This window comes from Amblyomma mixtum, chromosome 9, assembly GCF_055824585.1.
Source record: "Amblyomma mixtum isolate Tamu chromosome 9, ASM5582458v1, whole genome shotgun sequence".
In the NCBI taxonomy this organism is placed as follows: domain Eukaryota; kingdom Metazoa; phylum Arthropoda; class Arachnida; order Ixodida; family Ixodidae; genus Amblyomma; species Amblyomma mixtum.
In genome coordinates, this window is record NC_143020.1 from 119,850,069 (window position 1) to 119,868,335 (window position 18,267).

General features: G+C 49.9%; 3 protein-coding genes across 6 annotated transcripts in view; 2 read left to right on the forward strand and 1 right to left on the reverse strand.

Moving 5' to 3' along the window:
- Positions 1-18,267, reverse strand: part of spn-A (RAD51 recombinase homolog spn-A) — a 33,032-nt gene that overhangs the window by 8,164 nt on the left and 6,601 nt on the right. Inside the window, exon 5 of one of the 2 annotated variants that reach the window (XR_016285757.1) lies at positions 10,831-11,254. Coding sequence is in view for 1 of the 2 variants with exons in the window: in XM_089561714.1 (XP_089417840.1) it covers positions 11,213-11,254 (42 nt within the window). In the remaining variant the exon portion in view is untranslated. Of the gene's footprint in view, positions 1-10,819; positions 11,255-18,267 lie in introns of those variants that run through there. The other variant, XM_089561714.1, reaches the window with a different exon arrangement.
- On the forward strand, positions 165-8,655 carry LOC149331002 (aspartate dehydrogenase domain-containing protein-like). The gene is made up of 4 exons (XM_089561715.1): positions 165-1,003; positions 5,351-5,880; positions 6,485-6,760; positions 8,565-8,655. The coding sequence occupies exons 2-4, from the start codon at positions 5,361-5,363 to the stop codon at positions 8,603-8,605; spliced, it is 837 nt and encodes a 278-aa protein (XP_089417841.1). The 5' UTR covers positions 165-1,003; positions 5,351-5,360; the 3' UTR covers positions 8,606-8,655.
- Positions 9,016-17,191, forward strand: mRpL14 (mitochondrial ribosomal protein L14). Of its 3 annotated transcripts, XR_016285756.1 has the most exons (5): positions 9,016-9,418; positions 10,880-11,272; positions 14,239-14,677; positions 15,061-15,195; positions 15,264-15,401. XR_016285756.1 is itself a non-coding variant. In XM_089561706.1 (4 exons), exons 2-4 carry the CDS (start codon positions 15,137-15,139, stop codon positions 16,929-16,931), a joined length of 435 nt encoding a protein of 144 aa, XP_089417832.1. In that variant the 5' UTR covers positions 14,754-14,806; positions 15,061-15,136; the 3' UTR covers positions 16,932-17,191. The 3 variants fall into 3 exon arrangements, 2 of the variants coding, with proteins under 2 accessions (XP_089417832.1, XP_089417831.1); XM_089561706.1 differs by lacking the exons at positions 9,016-9,418; positions 10,880-11,272; positions 14,239-14,677 and adding exons at positions 14,754-14,806; positions 16,707-17,191 and having other exon boundaries at positions 15,264-15,414; XM_089561705.1 differs by lacking the exons at positions 9,016-9,418; positions 10,880-11,272; positions 14,239-14,677 and adding exons at positions 14,770-14,810; positions 16,707-17,191 and having other exon boundaries at positions 15,264-15,414.

The window sequence follows — 18,267 nt, forward strand, 5'->3', positions numbered from 1 at the left end:
AAAGGAGAGCTTCCTTCTTGAACTATGCTGCCTGTCAAATGAATGTAGGCAAGGGTAGGCGGAATTAAGTAAGAAGCCGCTTGCGGCCGTGGTTCTGACGGCTAGAAAATTGAGTGCTGCAATTTCAAATCTTTACACTTGTCCATGTCGTTATTCTGATGAGAAGTGTCCATCAAGGAAATCGTGCAAAACTTTATGAATAGGTGTGTTGTGCAAATGTTTTTTTTTATTATTATAAGGAAAGCATGCCTTCGAATATCGCTCAGTAAAAAAAATTAAAAAGTAAATGGGCTTTTCTTTTACTCGTATATGGTATTTGCAAACGAAATCTGGCAGGTGGTAAGAGCCACCTGCCACGGTTTGCAGGTGGCAAAATGGAGAGAGGGATCGACATCTTCCTCTCCATCGCCGGTGCCGCAAGAACAGAAATGACTGCAGAATTGTCTAATAAAATAACCACGAATGACTCCGCAAAAATGACTCACCGAAGTTGAGCAAAAATTAATGACAAAGTGTGTAAAAATATGAAGACAGAAGTCGAAGAGAAGCAACTAAAGCCAAGAACACCTAAATCTAAAACATTGTCGTCGGATAATGATAATTAGGGGACCCGATAATTTCTTTTTTTTTATCACAGCGGTATACGGTACACAACCGCTCTTATACAGCCTTATGTGCGTAGGCGTACGACTTTGAAGTTATGCTGTCTTCGGTTGTGCGACACATGCTTGCGGCTTTTACGGGACCGTAGGAGGCGCAAGATAAATAGATAGGAGGCATGTTTCGGGGAGAGAGAATGTTTGCACGCGCTGTAAAATGAGATAAAGTGAAAGGGCAGCGTGTAGCGGTTGGTGGGAGCGCTAGCTTCCAGTCTCCACCTCGAGCACGGGGCTACCCATTGCATTTTATAGAAGATGAATTTGTAACCACAACGCCTGAAAACCATTGTGGTCGGAGCTTACTGTGTCACCACTGGACCGGGCAAGGCAACAGAAGCACACAGGTATGGAAGCACGAATTTTAACATGGTTCATGGCCATAGTCATGCTCAGTGCTAGCACAGCGCTAGTACAGTATTTGTCAAAAGTAACCAGGCTGCACGTTTTTCTTCTCAGTCGTATATTAAAGCTATCATATGCCAGCCCTCAAGCTCTAAATCTATGTATGGTAAGAAGAACCCCTGCCCTCACCTTCATAGAAGTTTTTGGTCTTTAGGGAAGACGTGAGGGCTCTGTTATACGAATGAGAAGCAAACCATGCAGCCTGGTTACTTTTGACAAAGACTGTACATGCTAGTGCTAGTACATATTGATCATGACTGAAAATAAGATCTAACAGTATGATTAATCGGATAATGAAATGAAATGGTTAGATAAATTTGACGCACGCCAGCTAAAAATTTGGCCTGCTGTACGTACGTACTTACGTTGTACTACTGCTACAGTACTATACGAGGGGGTACCCAAAAGAAACCGGACTTATTTTTGTTTGAACTTATTTGTTCACCTTTTCAGCGCAGACCTTCAATCTCCTTCAAAGTACTCTCCACTTACAATGATACGTTTGTCGAATCTTTCATTCCATTTTTCAAAACATTGTTTAAATTAATCTTTTGTGGTGCTTGACAGTCCCTCCGTCGTTTTTTCTTCACCTCAGCAACATCAGCGAAACGCTTTCCATTCACCTGTCTTTTCATTCTACGAAACAAAGAAAGTAGCACGTGGCAAGGTCGGGTGACTATGAGGGTTGAGGAACAGAGGTCATGCCATTTTTGGTCCGAATTTGTCGTAGAGACAGGGCTGTGTGAGCAGGGGCATTGCCATGGTAGAAAAACCAGTCACCCGTCTGCCACAAATCAGGCCGCTTCCACCGAGCACTGTTGCCCAATCTTTTCAAAACATCCAAGCAGAAAGCCTGGTTAACTGTCTGACCCTGCGGAACAAATTCTGAATGGACGACTCCTCTCACGTCGAAAAAACAAATCAGCATTGTTTCGAGGTTTGGTTTCACCTGACGAGATTTCTTGAAGCGAGGTGAATTTGAAGTTTTCCATTGGCATGACTGTTGCTTTGATTCAGGATTTAATTCAGGAACACTTGAGTTGTCCCCATAGCATCGTCCTTGAACGTCTTTCTGAATATTTCAAGAGTTTCCGTTCCACTTTTTCCGAGAAAAAAATCAGAATTTCACCGGCGCACGCTGTTCACGAAAATCAGCCATTGCAAAAACGACACTCACGCAAAACAGTCGTCACTCTAAAACTCTGCCTAAACTAGTCTGACCTCCTTCAGCGACGGCACTCGGCTTACTGACTCTGGAATGTTCGTTCTATGCGTTCCTAGCGGCAAAACGCGGTACCACAGAAGCTGTGCCGATTCAAAAAATTATTCCGGTTTCTTTTGGGTACCCCCTCTATATAGGAGGCAGTGGTCCGGATTGTCCGCGTATATGTTCGCAGTGGTCTTGCTAATCGTCTATAATATTCCACTATTCGCGCAACATACCCTTGCGAGCCGAAATAGCAGTTTAGTAGCTCATTTTTCCAGCATGACTGCATACTTTTTAGTCCGGTATGTATATATATATATATATATATCCGGACTTAAAACACACACAATGGATAGATAATTTTTCATGGAAGTGATGGCGATGCAATCGATCTCGATGAAAACATTCCATACTATGCCATATTCAGGTCAAGGTCCGTGGCTGATAGGGGATCGAACCATGGAAAAAGGAAAGGAATGCGAATAGGAAAAAAAACATGAGGCAGCTACTTCGCAAATCTCGATAGCAGTTTTATGGGGTGGTGTCTCCATGGCGACAAATTTTTTCCTTGGACAAGCAAGTCCAAGAAATACATAATTTTAAATGAGACCGCGCCTCCAAGAATGGCCGAGAAATCCGCGCCTTAATCCTGAGCAATCGAGAATTAGTATGATGCCTTCTACATTTCGTTGCCCCTGTCTGCTTCCATGATGGTGTTCGGGGAACCGTGCTTGTGTCTTATACGCCAAAGCTGAAAGAAAATATTGCTAGCTAGTCGTAAACTGAAACAGAAAACCGCGCGAACAAGGATAGTAATCTTGCTGTTGCTATCTTCTAATATACCGCCGCGTACGTTATCTCTTTGTCTTCAGACTCTCGTCTGCGCGATAAGCATCAGCGTTTATACTATAGCGTGTCCTCCGTGCATTCGGTCGCAGAATTAATATAGTTGTTTTCGGTCCTCGCGTAGTCAGGCATGCGCAAACTGAACTTTTAACTTGTTTTCGAGCATGCCAGTATGGTTAACTCAAGTTTTGGGTCAGAACTGATTTTCCTCATAAGACGTATGTTACAAGCTACTGGTGGGGTTAGCCTTGCGGATTCTGCCGGCAATTGCTACACCGCAGCGACACATAAATGCTAAATAAGGTTCACAAATCAAGCACACATCTGTCTGGGTCCTGACTGATCTACATAGCTCTAACACAATCACCTATATAACAGTCAACAGTCTCAAAAGCGGCCTTTTATGATGCCCGGTGCATATGATGGGTCCCCAACATAAAAATGGAAACCGTGATCACTGCTGCATTTTCTGCTGGAGCAGTCGGAATTAAATGCTGTTTTCCAGCTGGACTCGATTTCCGATTCCATAATCCAGCACCAAGTTGCAATTTTCAGCTGGAAACAGGAAGTTCCAGATGGGGTTGAATCGGTTGAATGTTTTTAGTTAGAAGTGCTAGATTTCCTGTTCAATAATTAATCCACCTGCAAACTACTTTTTTTTTTTAAATCGGGGCTCGAGGTATATTCGGCACAGGGGTTTGTGCATAGCTTGTTTCACTGCATGCGAACTACACGAAGATGTTTTCGTCAGCTCAGCTTTGCACAGCAACGTGTCCTCGTCGCCTCACTGGGGTCCCTTGCATGCATGTGATATCCTAGCCATCAGGGAAGAACACAGGCTCGACGAAGATTTTTACGCATTGATACGAGCTGCTGCATGTCATCTCGCGGAACTCATACATGCAGCGTCATTGATACAGCGCAACAGTGCTGTGTTATAAGTACAGTCATGTACAAAAGTTTGCGGGATGCGGATTCACGAAAAAAGAAATTATTGCGGCGCGGTCAGGCACAACAGATCAATGAAATACATGGAAGTATGAGGAGGAATGCGTTCTCCATCTGCTAGAAGAGTACAATCTGATTGGCTAACGAGGCAACGCAAAAAATAATGTTTTTTCTCCATGGATCCGCATCTCGCAAACATCTGTCCATGGCTGTACTTGTGAGTTGTGAACGAATGAATAAATGTGAGAGTCAACCGCCGGTTCTGCTGCATTTGTTTTCGAGCAGCTTCACAGTAGGTTTAACGAATTCTAGCAGAAAACTGCTAACGAGTCGGCTATAGTTATAAAACTTCCCGTAACTAATGGAACTAATCGCGCTACACGAGGTATTGAGAGACGCCGTAGTGAAGGGCTCCGGAAATTTCGACCACCTGGGGTTCTTTAACGTGCACTGACATCGCACAGTACACGGGCCTCTAGAATTTCTCCTCCAAAGAAATTCTAGCCGCCGCGGCAGGGATCGAACCCGCGTCTTTTGGGTCAGCAGCCGAGCACCATAGCCACTGAGCCACCGCGTTGGCCTACACGAGGTATCGTTACACTTGTTCCTTTGAGGGACAGCTCGGCTGCCATACACGCATCGCCAAGAATACACCCCTCAAATTCGTGCACACACGGTACTAGATATTAGCCCTCGTCTCCATCCGTGCATTCAGCGAAGCCCATTGCGCAAGAAGAGCCGCGCGTTCGCTTTTTTGGCATTTCCATCCAACTCGTGAGATTAGTCGGCCTTGCACCCACCACGTCTCCGGTGCACGGAACGTGCCCTCTCCCTTTCAGGATAGGCTTGGTACTGCTGCAGACGGAGGCTTTCAGTCGTCGCAGTTGTGAAAGCTCGCGCTCGTCTGGTACTTCAAAAATCAACAACAAAAATTATCTCAAATTACAGTTTAGAGATTGTTGCGCCACCTATATATTTATAAATAAACTATTTTTGCGCGGAATAAAAGAAAAATACTTTGTTTCAGTTCATAACTATAAGCATAGGGGACACTACATTTGCTAACTTAAAAAAATTAATGGCGGGCAATGAATGAAATTTATGCCACAGTTTCGCAGCTAATAAGCTTGAAGAACTATGGCCAGCAGCGGCCGTGCGCGCGAACGGCCGTGCAAAGGCGGCGCCAGCGCTTCTCGGCCGCGGGAAGGGCAATTCCACGCGCGATTAGCGCCGGTCACGACGACGGCGACCGCCGATAAGACGACGTCTTGGCATTGCGGCCCCGCAGACGGCGAATAATGCGGCGGCGCGTGGGCATCGTGGGCTTCGGCCAGCTGGGCCAGTACTTGGCCGCCGAAGTGCAGCGACGGCCGGAGTCGCTCGAGCTCGCCTTCGTATGGAGCCGGGGCCGTGTTCTGCACGGCCTGCCGCCGCACCTGGTGCTCGAGGACCTGGCGCAGGCGGCCAGCCGGCGGCCGGACCTCGTGGTGGAAGTGGCCCACCCATCGCTGGTGCGGCTCCACGGCGAGCAGCTGCTGCGCCACTGCGACCTCCTGGTGGGCTCGCCGACGGCCTTCGCGGAGCCGGACACCGAGGGGCGGCTGCGGGCGGCGGCCACCCGACACGGGCTGTTCGTGCCGTGCGGCGCGCTGTGGGGTTTGCACGACATTCGGGCGCTGGCGGACCGCGGCCAGTTGGCCGAGCTGACGGTCACCATGACCAAGCACCCGTCGGCGCTCCGGCTGGCGGACGCCGAGATGCGGGTCCGCTGCGACCGCGCCGCCGCAGCGGGAGGAGCCGCCGTCACGCTCTACGACGGTAGGAATCGATCCGTGGAAGGATCTATGCTGTACTCTGCACATCAGGTGGCAGGCCATAGCTGACACGTGCCCCGTTCTTATGTGTGAAATTCTCAGACAGGAACCTTCTGTTCACCAAGCCTGCTTTAACGTATCAGCTGCCAAACCAGCTCGAATAAAATAACGTTCATCGTAACATTCCCAGGAGCCTTGATCGGCAGCATATACCACGCGTAAATCGCGGAGCGAAAAGTTTTCGTTGTCAATTAATCTTTGGGGAGATTGCGAGCAATATGCATATGGGAGCAGAGTGGTCACTCTCGTGTGCTTTGACGGTGTCAAATTGCTGAAGCTCGTGAGAAAACACGGTGTGCACCAAAACATATGCGAATGCTTTGGCCATTTGAATGAAATCGCTGCTACCCGCTACGACCCGGAGAGCGTTGCACGTGCCCCTGCAAGCCCCAAATTCCGTGTTACACCGGTGCCACCACGAATGCAGCTTTTGTCGCTGCAGAACGCGTTGGGGTAATGACAAGGGTGCCGAAAGGGTGCAACTGCACGACTGCAGTGGGTGTAGTTTCTCCTTTCATGGATGCGCGTCTTCGGGTTTGCGCTTGCAGGGCCCGTCCGCGACCTGTGTCCGCTGGCGCCCAACAACGTGAACAGCATGGCGGCGGCCGCGATGGCCGCGCACACGCTGGGCTTCGACGGCGTCCGGGGTCGCCTGGTGGCCGACCCCTGCATGGCCGACTACCACAGCCTCGAGCTGGACTTGGTGGGGCCCAGCGAGCCGGACGGGAGGACCTTCCGCGTGCGCACGCTGCGCATGAACCCGGCCGACCGGGCCGCCGTCACCGCCAGCGCCACCTACGGCGCCTTCCTCGGGAGCATGCTCGGTGGGTGTGCAAGGACTTGCTCTACTGAGTTGTTCCACAAACCGACAGTCGAATGCTTCATTGGTAAGATTAGTAAGGTTCTCGATCACGTGGCCTTCTGGCTATGGTAACATGTGTGGCAAGCGCGTGAGGCAGTCCACGCTACGCTTCAAGTATATTCTAGGGTTCTACGAGCGCGTGCTCAATATCCAGTGTGGCGGCGGCTGCCGAACTGTGTATGAACAATATGCGATTTTTAACAGGCCCATATTTGTCACGTGTCTGTACTTCTTCTTCTTCTTCACCTCTTTATAATGGCACATACCCACGTGGGGGGATTGGCCAAGGTGTAGTGGTATACATAAGAAAATTTTCATAGGATTAAACGTGAATTTTGAAAAATGTATTCATGAAAAACGACAGAAGAATATTTGAAGTGAAATAACAAAGAACATTTTGGCGAGAATAATAATAATTAAAAAAAAACAAAAAAAAACTCCGAGACTTTTAAAGGAGTTAGCAAATCAACCTACCAGTTGCAATTATGTAATCATGTAGATTCCCACAAATTGAACTCAAAGCAAATCCTTTGGTGCTCGCTCCGAACGATAACAACACTGGCATAGATAACGGGAGCCCTAACCTGGAGAGAGGGACCTCCAGGTAAATCTTTCTCTGAAGTGCGAACTTTGGACAGTAGAGCAGGAAATGGTTCACAGATTCAACGACCCCGCATGAGTCACATAGGTTTGTTGGAGACCACCCACATCTGCATAGGTATAAATTTAAACTGGGAATCCTGCACCGCAGTCGCGTCAGTGATACCTCACACTGCCTGGTTTTACACGAACGGACGTTCCATTTATACGCTAAGTGCTGATAATCAGCAGTATTTAGTAGGGAATCGCGTAACCTGGCTGATATGTGTTGGAACCGCTGAAACCTGGAGATCGCCAGCAGACTGAAATTCGGGACGGGATGCGTTACTGGCCCGTCAAGAGCTGACCTTGCTGGTTGGTTGGTTGGTTGGCCTCAAGTAGAATGGCACATACCCACTACGGGGGAGTGGCCAAGACACAGGCGGTGAACTGTTGGAATGATTAGGAGCTTTAGAGGAAAAGGAGAATTAATAGGCTGACAGATTGGACGACGCAACGAAAGGGGTCCTGTTAGATGGGAGATCGAAGATGGGACGACGGCTTTGTGTGCAAATTTGAATGCATCATATGGAATGGTTCAATTTTGTATTGACTGAAAGAGAGACAGAAAAAAAAATAAAATAAAAAATATAATAATAAACCTTGCTAAATAATCAGATGCACCCCTTCTTTGTCTTCGTGCGTGGTTATGTTACAGCTATCTTGCTGAGTAGTGTGAAAAAATTATATTACCACCGGGGTACACGAGTACATTAGAGGAAAATTAAGTACTTTAATAAATAACCAGGACGAATATGAGAATAAATCTGTGGAGTGGGCCACCCAGGTCGCCGTAAGCCATGGGTTGATGACCATGTAACGCGGAATCGCCCGCGCGTGCTTTTTGACGAAATAGAGTTTTTCAATCCATCCGTGTGCAACAGGCATGCCAGTTTGAACTCCACGTGAAATACACGTCAATAACAAATTGGCGTTAAACAACGCTACCAGATTTTCACAATGTTTTACATTGAAAAGTTTTAAAATGCCGTTACGAAGTGTTAGTAAATATTCTGTAAAGAATGTCTGACGACCGCACTGTCTTTTCATCGAAAGTGGATGCTATATCTGCCGACGACGACTTCCAGCGGATGCTTCTGTTAAGAATGGACGTCCTGTTTTCGCAGAGGCTGCCAAAGGTCACGGGCCGGGGCTGCACTTTTGCTGAGGCCGGAACACGCCGGACTGAGACCACCCAATAAAGAGACGTGTGCTGTCGTTGTTGGTGCGCGTGTGCCTTTCTATGTGCCTACGCCACAGATCCTGACAACGAGAGGCAAATAACTAAGTGAATATACCAGTCAATTTGCTCTACCATGCAGGCTGTATACCAAGTAGTGAATAGTAACTTACCAGTGTCTCTTAAAAGGAAAGTATTTATATAGTATAGTTAGATCTTACCAGAGCCCATATAGGGATGAAACGTGGAGACCAACAAAGAGTCTTGAAATTAAATTGAGGACAGCGCAGCGAGCTATAGAAGGGAAAATGAATAGAACATTTAGCAGACAAAAAGGAGGTGATTAAATTCTAGATTAAATAAAGAAGAGAAAGTGAACGCAGGAATGACATGTAATGCGCACAGGTAACGGACGTGCCTGTAGTGCAGATTGACTCGGCGATAGGGTAGCGCAGTGAATTCTGAGAGCAGGCAAGTGGCATGAAACTCGCGGGTATGGGATGGCCGCAACTAGCGAAGCAGACATGGCTAATTGGATATCGTTGGGGAGAAGTGTTCGACCTGCAGTTAACGCAGTTAACCGGGCTGCTGCTGCTGATGACGATGATGGCATGTCCTCCTGATCGGCGACGAAGACGAAGCAGGAGCGCGGGCATGCGGCATGCCTGGCTGGCCGCAGCAGCAGCCGCCGTGTGGCTTGCCGCAGCGCTGCCCAACGAGGAGGACGAGAGGGCCCTGCTGCCGGGTGTCCCATGCGACGAGTGGGACGCGGCAAGCGGCACCTGCTACTTCCGACGTCAGGTAACGGCCGCGGTAGTCGGTGAGCGAGTATACATATGACATGGACTTGCAGTCGACACCCCCCCGCATAGCAAAGCTAGTATGGTGAAGTTAAATTGGTTTTGAGGAAATGAAAGGCGCAGTAACTGTCTCGCTTCTCGGTGAACTCCTTAACCGCGCCCTGAATAAGGTGGGAGTGAAATACGAAAAAGAGAAAGAGGTGCCGTATTGAGGAGCTCCGGAATAATTTCGACTATATACGTACACTGCACAGCACATGAACGCCTTTGCGTTTTGCCTCTATCGAAACGCGGTTTCGTGGCCGAGTTCGAACCAAGGTACTACGGCTCAGTAGCCGAGCGCCGTGACCACTGAGCCACCGCGGCGTTCGGTATGGTGCGGAGTCCCCGAAGAGATGCTGCTGCGAGGACAGGGGCATGCAGGCGTGCCATAGCTGGCCACAAGTTCCTATGATTCGTACATCAGTAAAGTAATTCAGCGGTGATACTGTTCAACGACCATACAGACTATAACTTACTCTAGAAGACTAACTTTCGATGCTGAGGTGAGCTTTGACAGTGCAAGCGCGAAACAAAACTTGTCGGGTACACACTGTCGGGTTTCCTCACTGATGAACGTCGTGGTATACGTATACACTCGGAAAGGACAAGAAAGACAGCGTGAAACAGTTATAGTCAACTCCCCTGCGTCTTTTGTTTGCAGTTTACCACGCGGAATTCACAATGGCTGGCTTTGTGGCATGGGATCTGCGGCGACGTCACGCGAAATCGCCGGTCACATGGCTGCCATTGTCTTAAGGATAGAAAGAACGCCGCAACAATGGGGGCAACGTGTGCGCCAGAGTGGGATGTTCGTAGAAATAAAACGTAACAAAGAAATACTCCAACTGCACAAATTCTCACGACCCTCGGGGCAGCTTTCGGGCTTTTGGGTTGTGGAGAGTACACGCGGGAACTTCGCATAAGCCGCAGGAGATGGCAGGAGTCTCCCACGTGCACAGTCCATTGTCAAATATGACGGCATGGAGGAAAAAAAACTGAAGAGGGAGCGTGACGTCACACGGCCAGCGTTCGCAAGCCGAGTGTTTATGAAGCCGTTTTCTCCTTCAGTTTTTCGCTCTCCCAGTCAGTCCTATACGTTTTGGTTCTGGTATGTTTTAGTGCGCGCATATGCGCGCCTTGTGGCGCGGGGCGTTTACAGCAAGGAGGTTGATCTACAGTTAGTTTTCCGCGCTAATCGGCGCATGCCAGGTATGATCACGAAGGGGGGGGGGGGGGGGGGGACAAACTTTTTTTTTACTATATCTTTACTTGTTAAAACTAGGCTTCAAGGCCATCGCCGGACGCTCCCTCCTCAGTTTTTTTTCCTCCATGTGTGACGGCGCATTTAGACTTTCGATCGCTGTCGCATACTTATGTCCGATGGCATTTTTATCAATGGGCCTCGTCGACGTCACCGCAGGTGGGCGACACGGTGACCCTGTGGCTGCGGAGCTCTGGAAGCGGCGTCGGGCGCGTGTCGTGGCTGCGGCGCTACCGCGCCCTCGACGCCTCCCGGGGCGACGCCGTGGTAGAGCTGCGTCCGGAGACGGCGCCCTGGAACGTGGCCATGGGGGCGGGGGAGCTGCGTATCTCGCCCATCACGGACTCGGACCTGGAGCCCAACAGCTGGGAGGCGATGGCCGGCCAGCTGGGCAACCTCAGCTTCCGCATCGAGCTGTTGCCCGTCGACTTGGGCCCCGTGTTCCGCGGAGATCAGCTCACCGTCAACCTGGAGCACTTCCTCACGCTGCCGCTAGAGTCGCTGCATTTCCGTTGGGATTGGGACTACCAGCCACTGGCCACCAACATGCGGGTAAACGAAATACCGCGCCCTTTTCTTTATTAATACGTCCCATTTCGAGAAAAGCCGGCGGCCTGTGTGTGCAGATGGCACAGAAAATCCCAGTGATGGAAAGAAAAACAGGGTGACATCACCAAGCGGCCGTATGACACACACAGCAAGCCGAGGACCGCTACTTCACATATTCCTGAACATCTATATATACTCGCCCAGTAAAAAAAAAAAAAAAAAACATTGGAACCAATTGGACATTCCCATTGGTTCCAATTGGATTTCCCAATTGGAACCAATTGGTTCCAGTGGTGTTTTTGTACTCATTAGGTCAGGCAGTTATTTCACCCAGAAAATATTCACAAAATATGTTATGTTCATTGAGAGAGGTAGCTAAATGTTTGTGAATAATATGCTCTAGAATCTTGGACAAATATTTCTACAACTGAACAATTATAATATGCAAAAGGAAAACTCATTTATGAGGACAGCAGGGAGATGTCGTGCTATAGTGCCAACCAACATTGTTTTACGGAATTGAGATTAACAGTTTTTATGGAAATCAAAGTCAACAGGCACAAATACATCACACGCAAGCAACATTCAGGCACTAGTAGCATATATTAGCTCAATATTGTGGGTTCCTACGTGGACACAGGCCACCACCCACCGCGGGTTCGAGCTTCGCGCGAGCCAAGGGCCCCGATCAGCCGTCACCACACACACACTGGGACACCGATGCAGTGCACTCAGCCTCCGCTGGGAGGAGAGCGATTCGCCGCAAAGAAATAGGCCTCCAAGTTCACAAAGGAGACGTTTATTCACATCGTCCTCCAGCTGATACACACACACTCAATAGTCACCCCGTCCCGGGGGCGCGCGAGGAGCAAGGCTCCGCTGCGCGCACGAAGCGACTCGAGTAATGCGCACCGCTCACGCCGCTGCAGGAGAATGTCCCCGCGGCAGTGCTGTGATCTCTCTCTCGTGTCGACCGTTGGGCCGGTTGCGAGAGAGAGTGGGCATTCAACGCAAGGTACGCCTGTCAGAGGTCGCTGGACCCCGCTGGACAGGCTCGAGCCGCTGCAGGTCAGAGGACACGTGCGGGCGAGCTCGAGTAAGCACTGGTCCGAGGGGCAAAGCCCGGCACGGACAAACAGTAACGTACGCACCTTACGCTGTCTCGGAGGGATCTCTCTCTCTCTGGGCCCCGCTCGGACGGTCGCGGGATGCGCGGCCGCCAAAACGGGTCCCGGATTCCCGCCAAAAGGCGCCAATGGCAAAGGCCCTTGGGGAGCCGGGGCGGAGCTGTGGCTAAATGACAGTGATTAGTCACCCAGCCGCCTCTCCACCGCCTGAGGCGGGAGCAAGGGAAAGAGGAGAAACAACGCGGGCGGCCGGCACAGCCGCGCAAAGGCGACGGCGAAGCCAGGATTCCCACAATATGTACATCCAGAGCACATACTTCTACTCCAACTTATATACCCCATTTGTGAGGCTCTCATGCTGGGGCCAGTGGCGCTTGCCCACTGAGCGCAGTTATTTAATTTAATTTCAGCTGCAGTGGTGGTGCAGATGATGAGTACAATTTAGTAGGTTAAGCTGCTGATAGCTCTTATTATAGGAACCATATTCGTTCTACCTTGTTTGTCAAAAATGCAAACATTCATTGGAAAAATTGGGTGCAGTTGGGCGGTCCAATTGGATGTAATGGGTAAGACCAATTGGGCCCACCAATTGGAAACCCAAATGGTCCAATTGGACTCCAACTGGATAGTTCAATTAGACCATCCAATTGGAACACCATTCCAACTGGAACCAGTTGGGAACTCAACTAGTCCAATTGGAACCATTTGGAAATCCAATTGGTTCCAATGGGTTTTTTTTGACTGGGCACCACTTGCAGACTTCAATGTGGCGCCAGTTTTCTCGACATTCGTACCAAAATTGTGACGCAACCGTTTGTCGTATCGTTCCAGGTGGAGTCACGCTAGCTTGCGACGAGTGCAGCGAAAGGTTCCGCACGTTTGCGGTCTGGTGCGCAACCAATTGAGCTCGTACAAACTTTAATGCATATACAAATATTGCGCGTGAACAATGCACTTAGGGGCAGTAATGCTTTAAGTGCCTCTGCCGAATTGTTTAGAGAGACCTCCAGCTGCCGCTATTTATCGTTGTTTGCCGGCATGTGCTCACGGCAGCCCATGGCAGCATTCATGCAGTGCGCGATGTATTAGCCTCTAAGAGGCACTGATATTTGAAACAAAAATGAAGTCGGAGTCAATGTCCAGCAAACTTCAAACAGTTCGAAGAACATGGCCGAGTATTTAATCGACCGAGAAAAGTTTGTTGTTTGCTTCCTCCATTTCCTCCCTAATGCCAACAATGGAAAGGTGAACACGCCTTTTAGCGGAAAGCTCAAAAGCACCTCTCGGTATCTAGACGTCGTATGACCTGCTGAAATAGCAGTGCCTAGCTATCTTGACCATGTACGAAAATGCGCAGACTGCAAAGTAAACAAGCGGTGAGCACGCATAGTTAGGATACAAACAGATGCCGCGTTTAGCAACATATTTTCCTTCCTCGGTTATTTTTATTAATAATGGCCACTAATAATAATGTCTAGACAACAGGACATTAAAACAGAAAGACAAGACTCACAGGACAATTACCTCTACATTATGCGAGACTTAGCGAGGGCTGTTTGGGGTGGCGACTACATCATCATCATCAGCCTGACTACGCCCACCGTACGGCAAAGGACTCTCCCATGCCTCTCCAATTATCCCTGTCCTTTGCCAGTGCGCGTGATGTCACTCGGAAGTAACTGGTGCGGGACCACTCAGCGTGGCGTCGGCCTGAACGTCGACGCTGCAGAACGAGGAAACGTGCCCTTACCAGCCGACCTTGTAAAAGAAAAATGCATGTCTACAAATCCTGTGCAGCCGGCGCCAGCTGAGCATGTACTACAGTCTTGGTTCCTTCGGCAGGTAAGCCGCTCCGGCCGGTCTCTGCGAATAACGGGCCTGCGTCGAAGCCAGGGTGGCCTGCTCGCTTGCTCTGTGTACTCGTCGACGGGCCTGCTGGTGGCGCGGCGCCGCTTCAGGCTCCGGGAGCCCATCGAGGAGCCCCTGCCCGAACTGCAGAGTCCCTTCCAGCTGCAAGGCCGTGTCAAGCGCCATGCCGACCGGCTACCGGACAGCAGCGACAGCCGTCTGCTGGCCCCGTGCTCGAGACACACCCAGTGCGGACTACACGCGTCGTGCCGCTCGCGCTTCTGCGTCTGCGGAGCTGGCTATGTGGGCAACGGGCTCTTCTGCTGGGAGTCCGCCTCCACGCCAGCGGATGGCAGCTAGCGGCTCCACCGGAGAGCCGCGTCAGCCGCGTCACCATCTACATTGCGGCGCAAGCTGCCGCCCGGTACAAAGGGTAAAGCCATGGAGGAAGTTCTTTCCTTTCTCCATGGGGTAAAGCCATTATCATCCATCCATCTATCCGGTTTTGATTTGATCCGAGTCAATCCGGATCCCAATCCGAAAGCGCTCGCATGCTCGCATGGTAGGTGAGTGTGTGCCTTGCGTACCGAGCACAGTGCTGAGCTTTGCACGGCCTTATTTGAGCGATTTTCTGGTAGAACCCAAACTACGTCTTTGTTAGAGCGTAAAGCCACTGAAAGACTGACAGCACGCAAGTGGGAACTTATCAGATGAATGCGTAACTACGCTAGGAGTGCGCACCACTGATGTTTGCACCGTGGGAACTGGCCGCTGCTTGTATGTAACGCGTCTGTTTCTTATTTCGTTTCATTGCAGTGACCTCAAATACTACGGGCGCTGTGGCATCTAGCCCAAGTTTGCACGCTGTAGCCGTCGCCCTACCTCCTTGGCGATGTTGAGCTGCGCCTCTATGCTGCCGCTCGCCCGGTACGGCGCCCAGCGCGCCTTCAGGTAAGGTTCGGGGGGTTCGGATCCGTTTATCACCCTCTGGCAATGCCTCACACGTGGGTGTTTTTCAGCACGACTCCGGTGGCGCTGCATCTGCGGCTGCGGTCGCGACTCCGAGTCGTGGACAACAGCGCGCTAGGCCGCCAGGCCATGATGGACGGAAAGCCTCCCAAGGTCATCCACGTCTATAACAGGACCGGGTTCGCCACCATCGGTGACAAGGTGAACCCTCTGAACAGAGCTGTGACCTTTGTCTTATGGGCGATGCACACTGCGCTGGTTCAGTGGCATCCGGCTGCTGAAGTGCCAGCCACGACGGCTGGAGTTTGGATGAACGTGAAACGCGAAAACGCCTGCGTACCGAGATTCCGGTGTGTGTTGTACAAGGTAGTGTTCAGAATGCAGATGATAGTACTTCAGCAAAGGCATTGACGCGCCACTATAGTCGTGTACAACTCGAGAACGAAGCGGCAAATGCTCCTCAAAGGAGGCCCTCCAGCCAACGGGACGGACGGATCTTCATGACGTCGCGGTTAATCCCCTGTAATCCCCTGTCGTCCTTTCGAGGGGCATTTTCCGCTTCGTTCTTGAGTTGTACCCGGTTACAGCGACAACTAAATACCAATGGCTCGCGCGAGAATACAACCCGTCCATTCAGAGCAGAAACTCTGTGATAACTTTGCTCCAAGAACAAAGACCCATAAACATCAATTTGCAGTAAATGTCAGTGTGGCTTGTGGTGTCGCATCATCTGGTGAAAGCATTTGCAGTGTAAAAAAAAAAACTGCTTTGAATTTATACCGCCCGTTCGTCACTGCATAGGTATGGCTTCTAGATGACGCTTACTCTATAAAGCTAGCATCACTGAATCAACTTCTATAACCAGTAGAATCACTGATGTTCGCTGGTTCTTCTTAAATTGCTTGGTAGTGCTTCAAAGTGCCATATGCTTCTTGCTGCGTTTCTCTGGTCCTCGATTCCTAAACTGCTGCCAAAACTAGTTGTCGGCGCCATTTTTCTCGCAGCAGTAAGTGCAGACTGAGAAAAGAAAATTAACAACTATTTAGAACTGACAGTTGTAGCTCATTCAAACTGAAAGTGTGCTATGGTGAAGTGAGCAAGCAGCACTGCGTGAAGTTCTGAATTTAGAGGGTTATCATGCAAGTCCATTGCTTTAAGCGCAATCCTCTTAGGTGGAGTATATTTCATTGTAGGGAGTAGTTGCTTATTAGTTCATCTATCAGAGTACAGCCACACGGCTACAAAGGAAAAGGTGGGTCGCAGTCCCTGTGTGTTGCAGCCCACTGGCAGGTCACAGACAAAACCAGCTTCTTTGAGCCACCAGTAGATTCCAGTAGTGACCTTGCATGAGCTTTCTGAGCTATCAACAGTTTCCTCATGTAACTCTAATTCGTGGCCGCGCAGCTTGCATATGCATCATAACCCACCGGTGAAATACGACACGGTGAACGTGTTAACAGACAGCGATATGGTCGCTCTCTCCCGCTGTGCAGGTGCTTCTGGCTATCCTGGGCCAGAAGAAGCAGGGCTTTGTTGTGGGCTGCAAGCACATGAAGCAGAAGCCCCTGGTGCCTCGTTACGACACCAACAACGTGGTTCTGCTGGACGACAATGGCAACCCACTCGGCACCCGCATCCTGAGCCCCCTTCCATCCCTGCTGCGCGGCGACAAGCAGCGATTCTCCAAGATCCTGGCTCTCAGCTCGCGATTCGTCTGAGTGGAGCATCCATCACAGGCTCCCTGCAAATGTGGCTGTGCATGTTTGGCAGTCAGTGCCATCCTGGTGGTCGGGCACAGAAGCAAGCTCTCACAACCATTGGTTGGCAGCCATTCATCAATGCATGTCTATTGCACCACCACCACCACCAGAAGTGCACGTGGCAAGTGCGACAAACTTTCAAATTCCTAAAGGGAGTGTGAAGAAACCACTGTGCACCGATAGCTAGCGGCAAGTGATAATAAAATGTTTGTTACAGTTTTGTGAGTACAGTTCCTTAACAAAGTTTCACTTACACATTGGGGACAGAGGTCTCAAAGACGTGCAAGCGGCAACCGAAGCGAATAGCTCTACTATTAGCCCCGTGGCTCGAGGTTACATTTGTGCGTCCTGGAGACTTGTCCCAAATAGTACACCTCCATTGTCTGGAAGTGGTCCGGTAGGGTTGTACAAACGTTCCTGGTCCAATTTCGCTGCTCTCTATGCAGACTAGTGGAACTGCGGTTGAGCTTTACTTCACAATGTGCATTTCATCTGCTACTGCTCCTGTAAAGTTGCTGTGCGTACTCTTTTGCACAACTGGTCCCACTTTTGTTCAACAATCGTTACTTTGCTTGACACGCAATTTTTTGTGAATTTAACGATGCATGAGTAAGCAGACATTTTCAGCGTTCAACTTTTCGCACCACTTGGCTATCTGTTCCAAACCAGAACCTGCACGAACAAGCAGTCCTGGTTGCGCTTTGAAGTTACTGGTTATGGTTTATGATGTTTAACGTCCCAAAGCGACTCAGGCAATGAGGGACGCCGCAGTGGAGGACTCCGGGAATTTCTACCACCTGGAGATCTTTGACGTGTGCTGACATTGCATAGTACACGAGCCTCTAGCACTTTGCCTCCATCAAAATGCGACTGCTGCGGCCGGGATCGAACCCGCATCTTTACGGTAAGCAGCCGAGCACGATAACCACTGAGCCACAATACCTACCTATGCAGTACAAGTCAAATGAGGACCAGGCTGTTTCAGTTTACGCCGGCAGATGCAGCGTCATTTGACTGCTCCCTTAAGCTATTTTAGAGAAGGCAAGTAAGGTGGTGGGCACGGTAGCAGGTCTTATACGACACAGCACTGTGGAGATGTGTTTAAGCGAGCCCCTTTGGTGTCAACGACAACTCCATGAACATAATCTTGCTCCCTGAACTTCTCATACTCGCGACAGTGTGAACTCATTTGCCCATTCTCAGCATAAATTAGCATGATTCTCAAAGCTTTCCATCTTTCAGATCGAAATCATAGCTTGCACCAAAGCTCAGTCATGTACATCCAGTATTGGGG

Coding starts and splice junctions, on each gene's coding strand:
- LOC149331002 (XM_089561715.1), top strand. CDS start 5,361: ATGCGGCGGCGCGTGGGCATCGTGGGCTTCGGCCAGCTGGGCCAGTAC. Junction 5,881..6,484: donor CGCCGTCACGCTCTACGACG/GTAGGAATCGAT, acceptor TTGCGCTTGCAG/GGCCCGTCCGCGACCTGTGT. Junction 6,761..8,564: donor CTTCCTCGGGAGCATGCTCG/GTGGGTGTGCAA, acceptor CTGTTTTCGCAG/AGGCTGCCAAAGGTCACGGG.
- mRpL14 (XM_089561706.1), top strand. CDS start 15,137: ATGTTGAGCTGCGCCTCTATGCTGCCGCTCGCCCGGTACGGCGCCCAG. Junction 15,196..15,263: donor GGCGCCCAGCGCGCCTTCAG/GTAAGGTTCGGG, acceptor GGTGTTTTTCAG/CACGACTCCGGTGGCGCTGC. Junction 15,415..16,706: donor TCGCCACCATCGGTGACAAG/GTGAACCCTCTG, acceptor CCCGCTGTGCAG/GTGCTTCTGGCTATCCTGGG.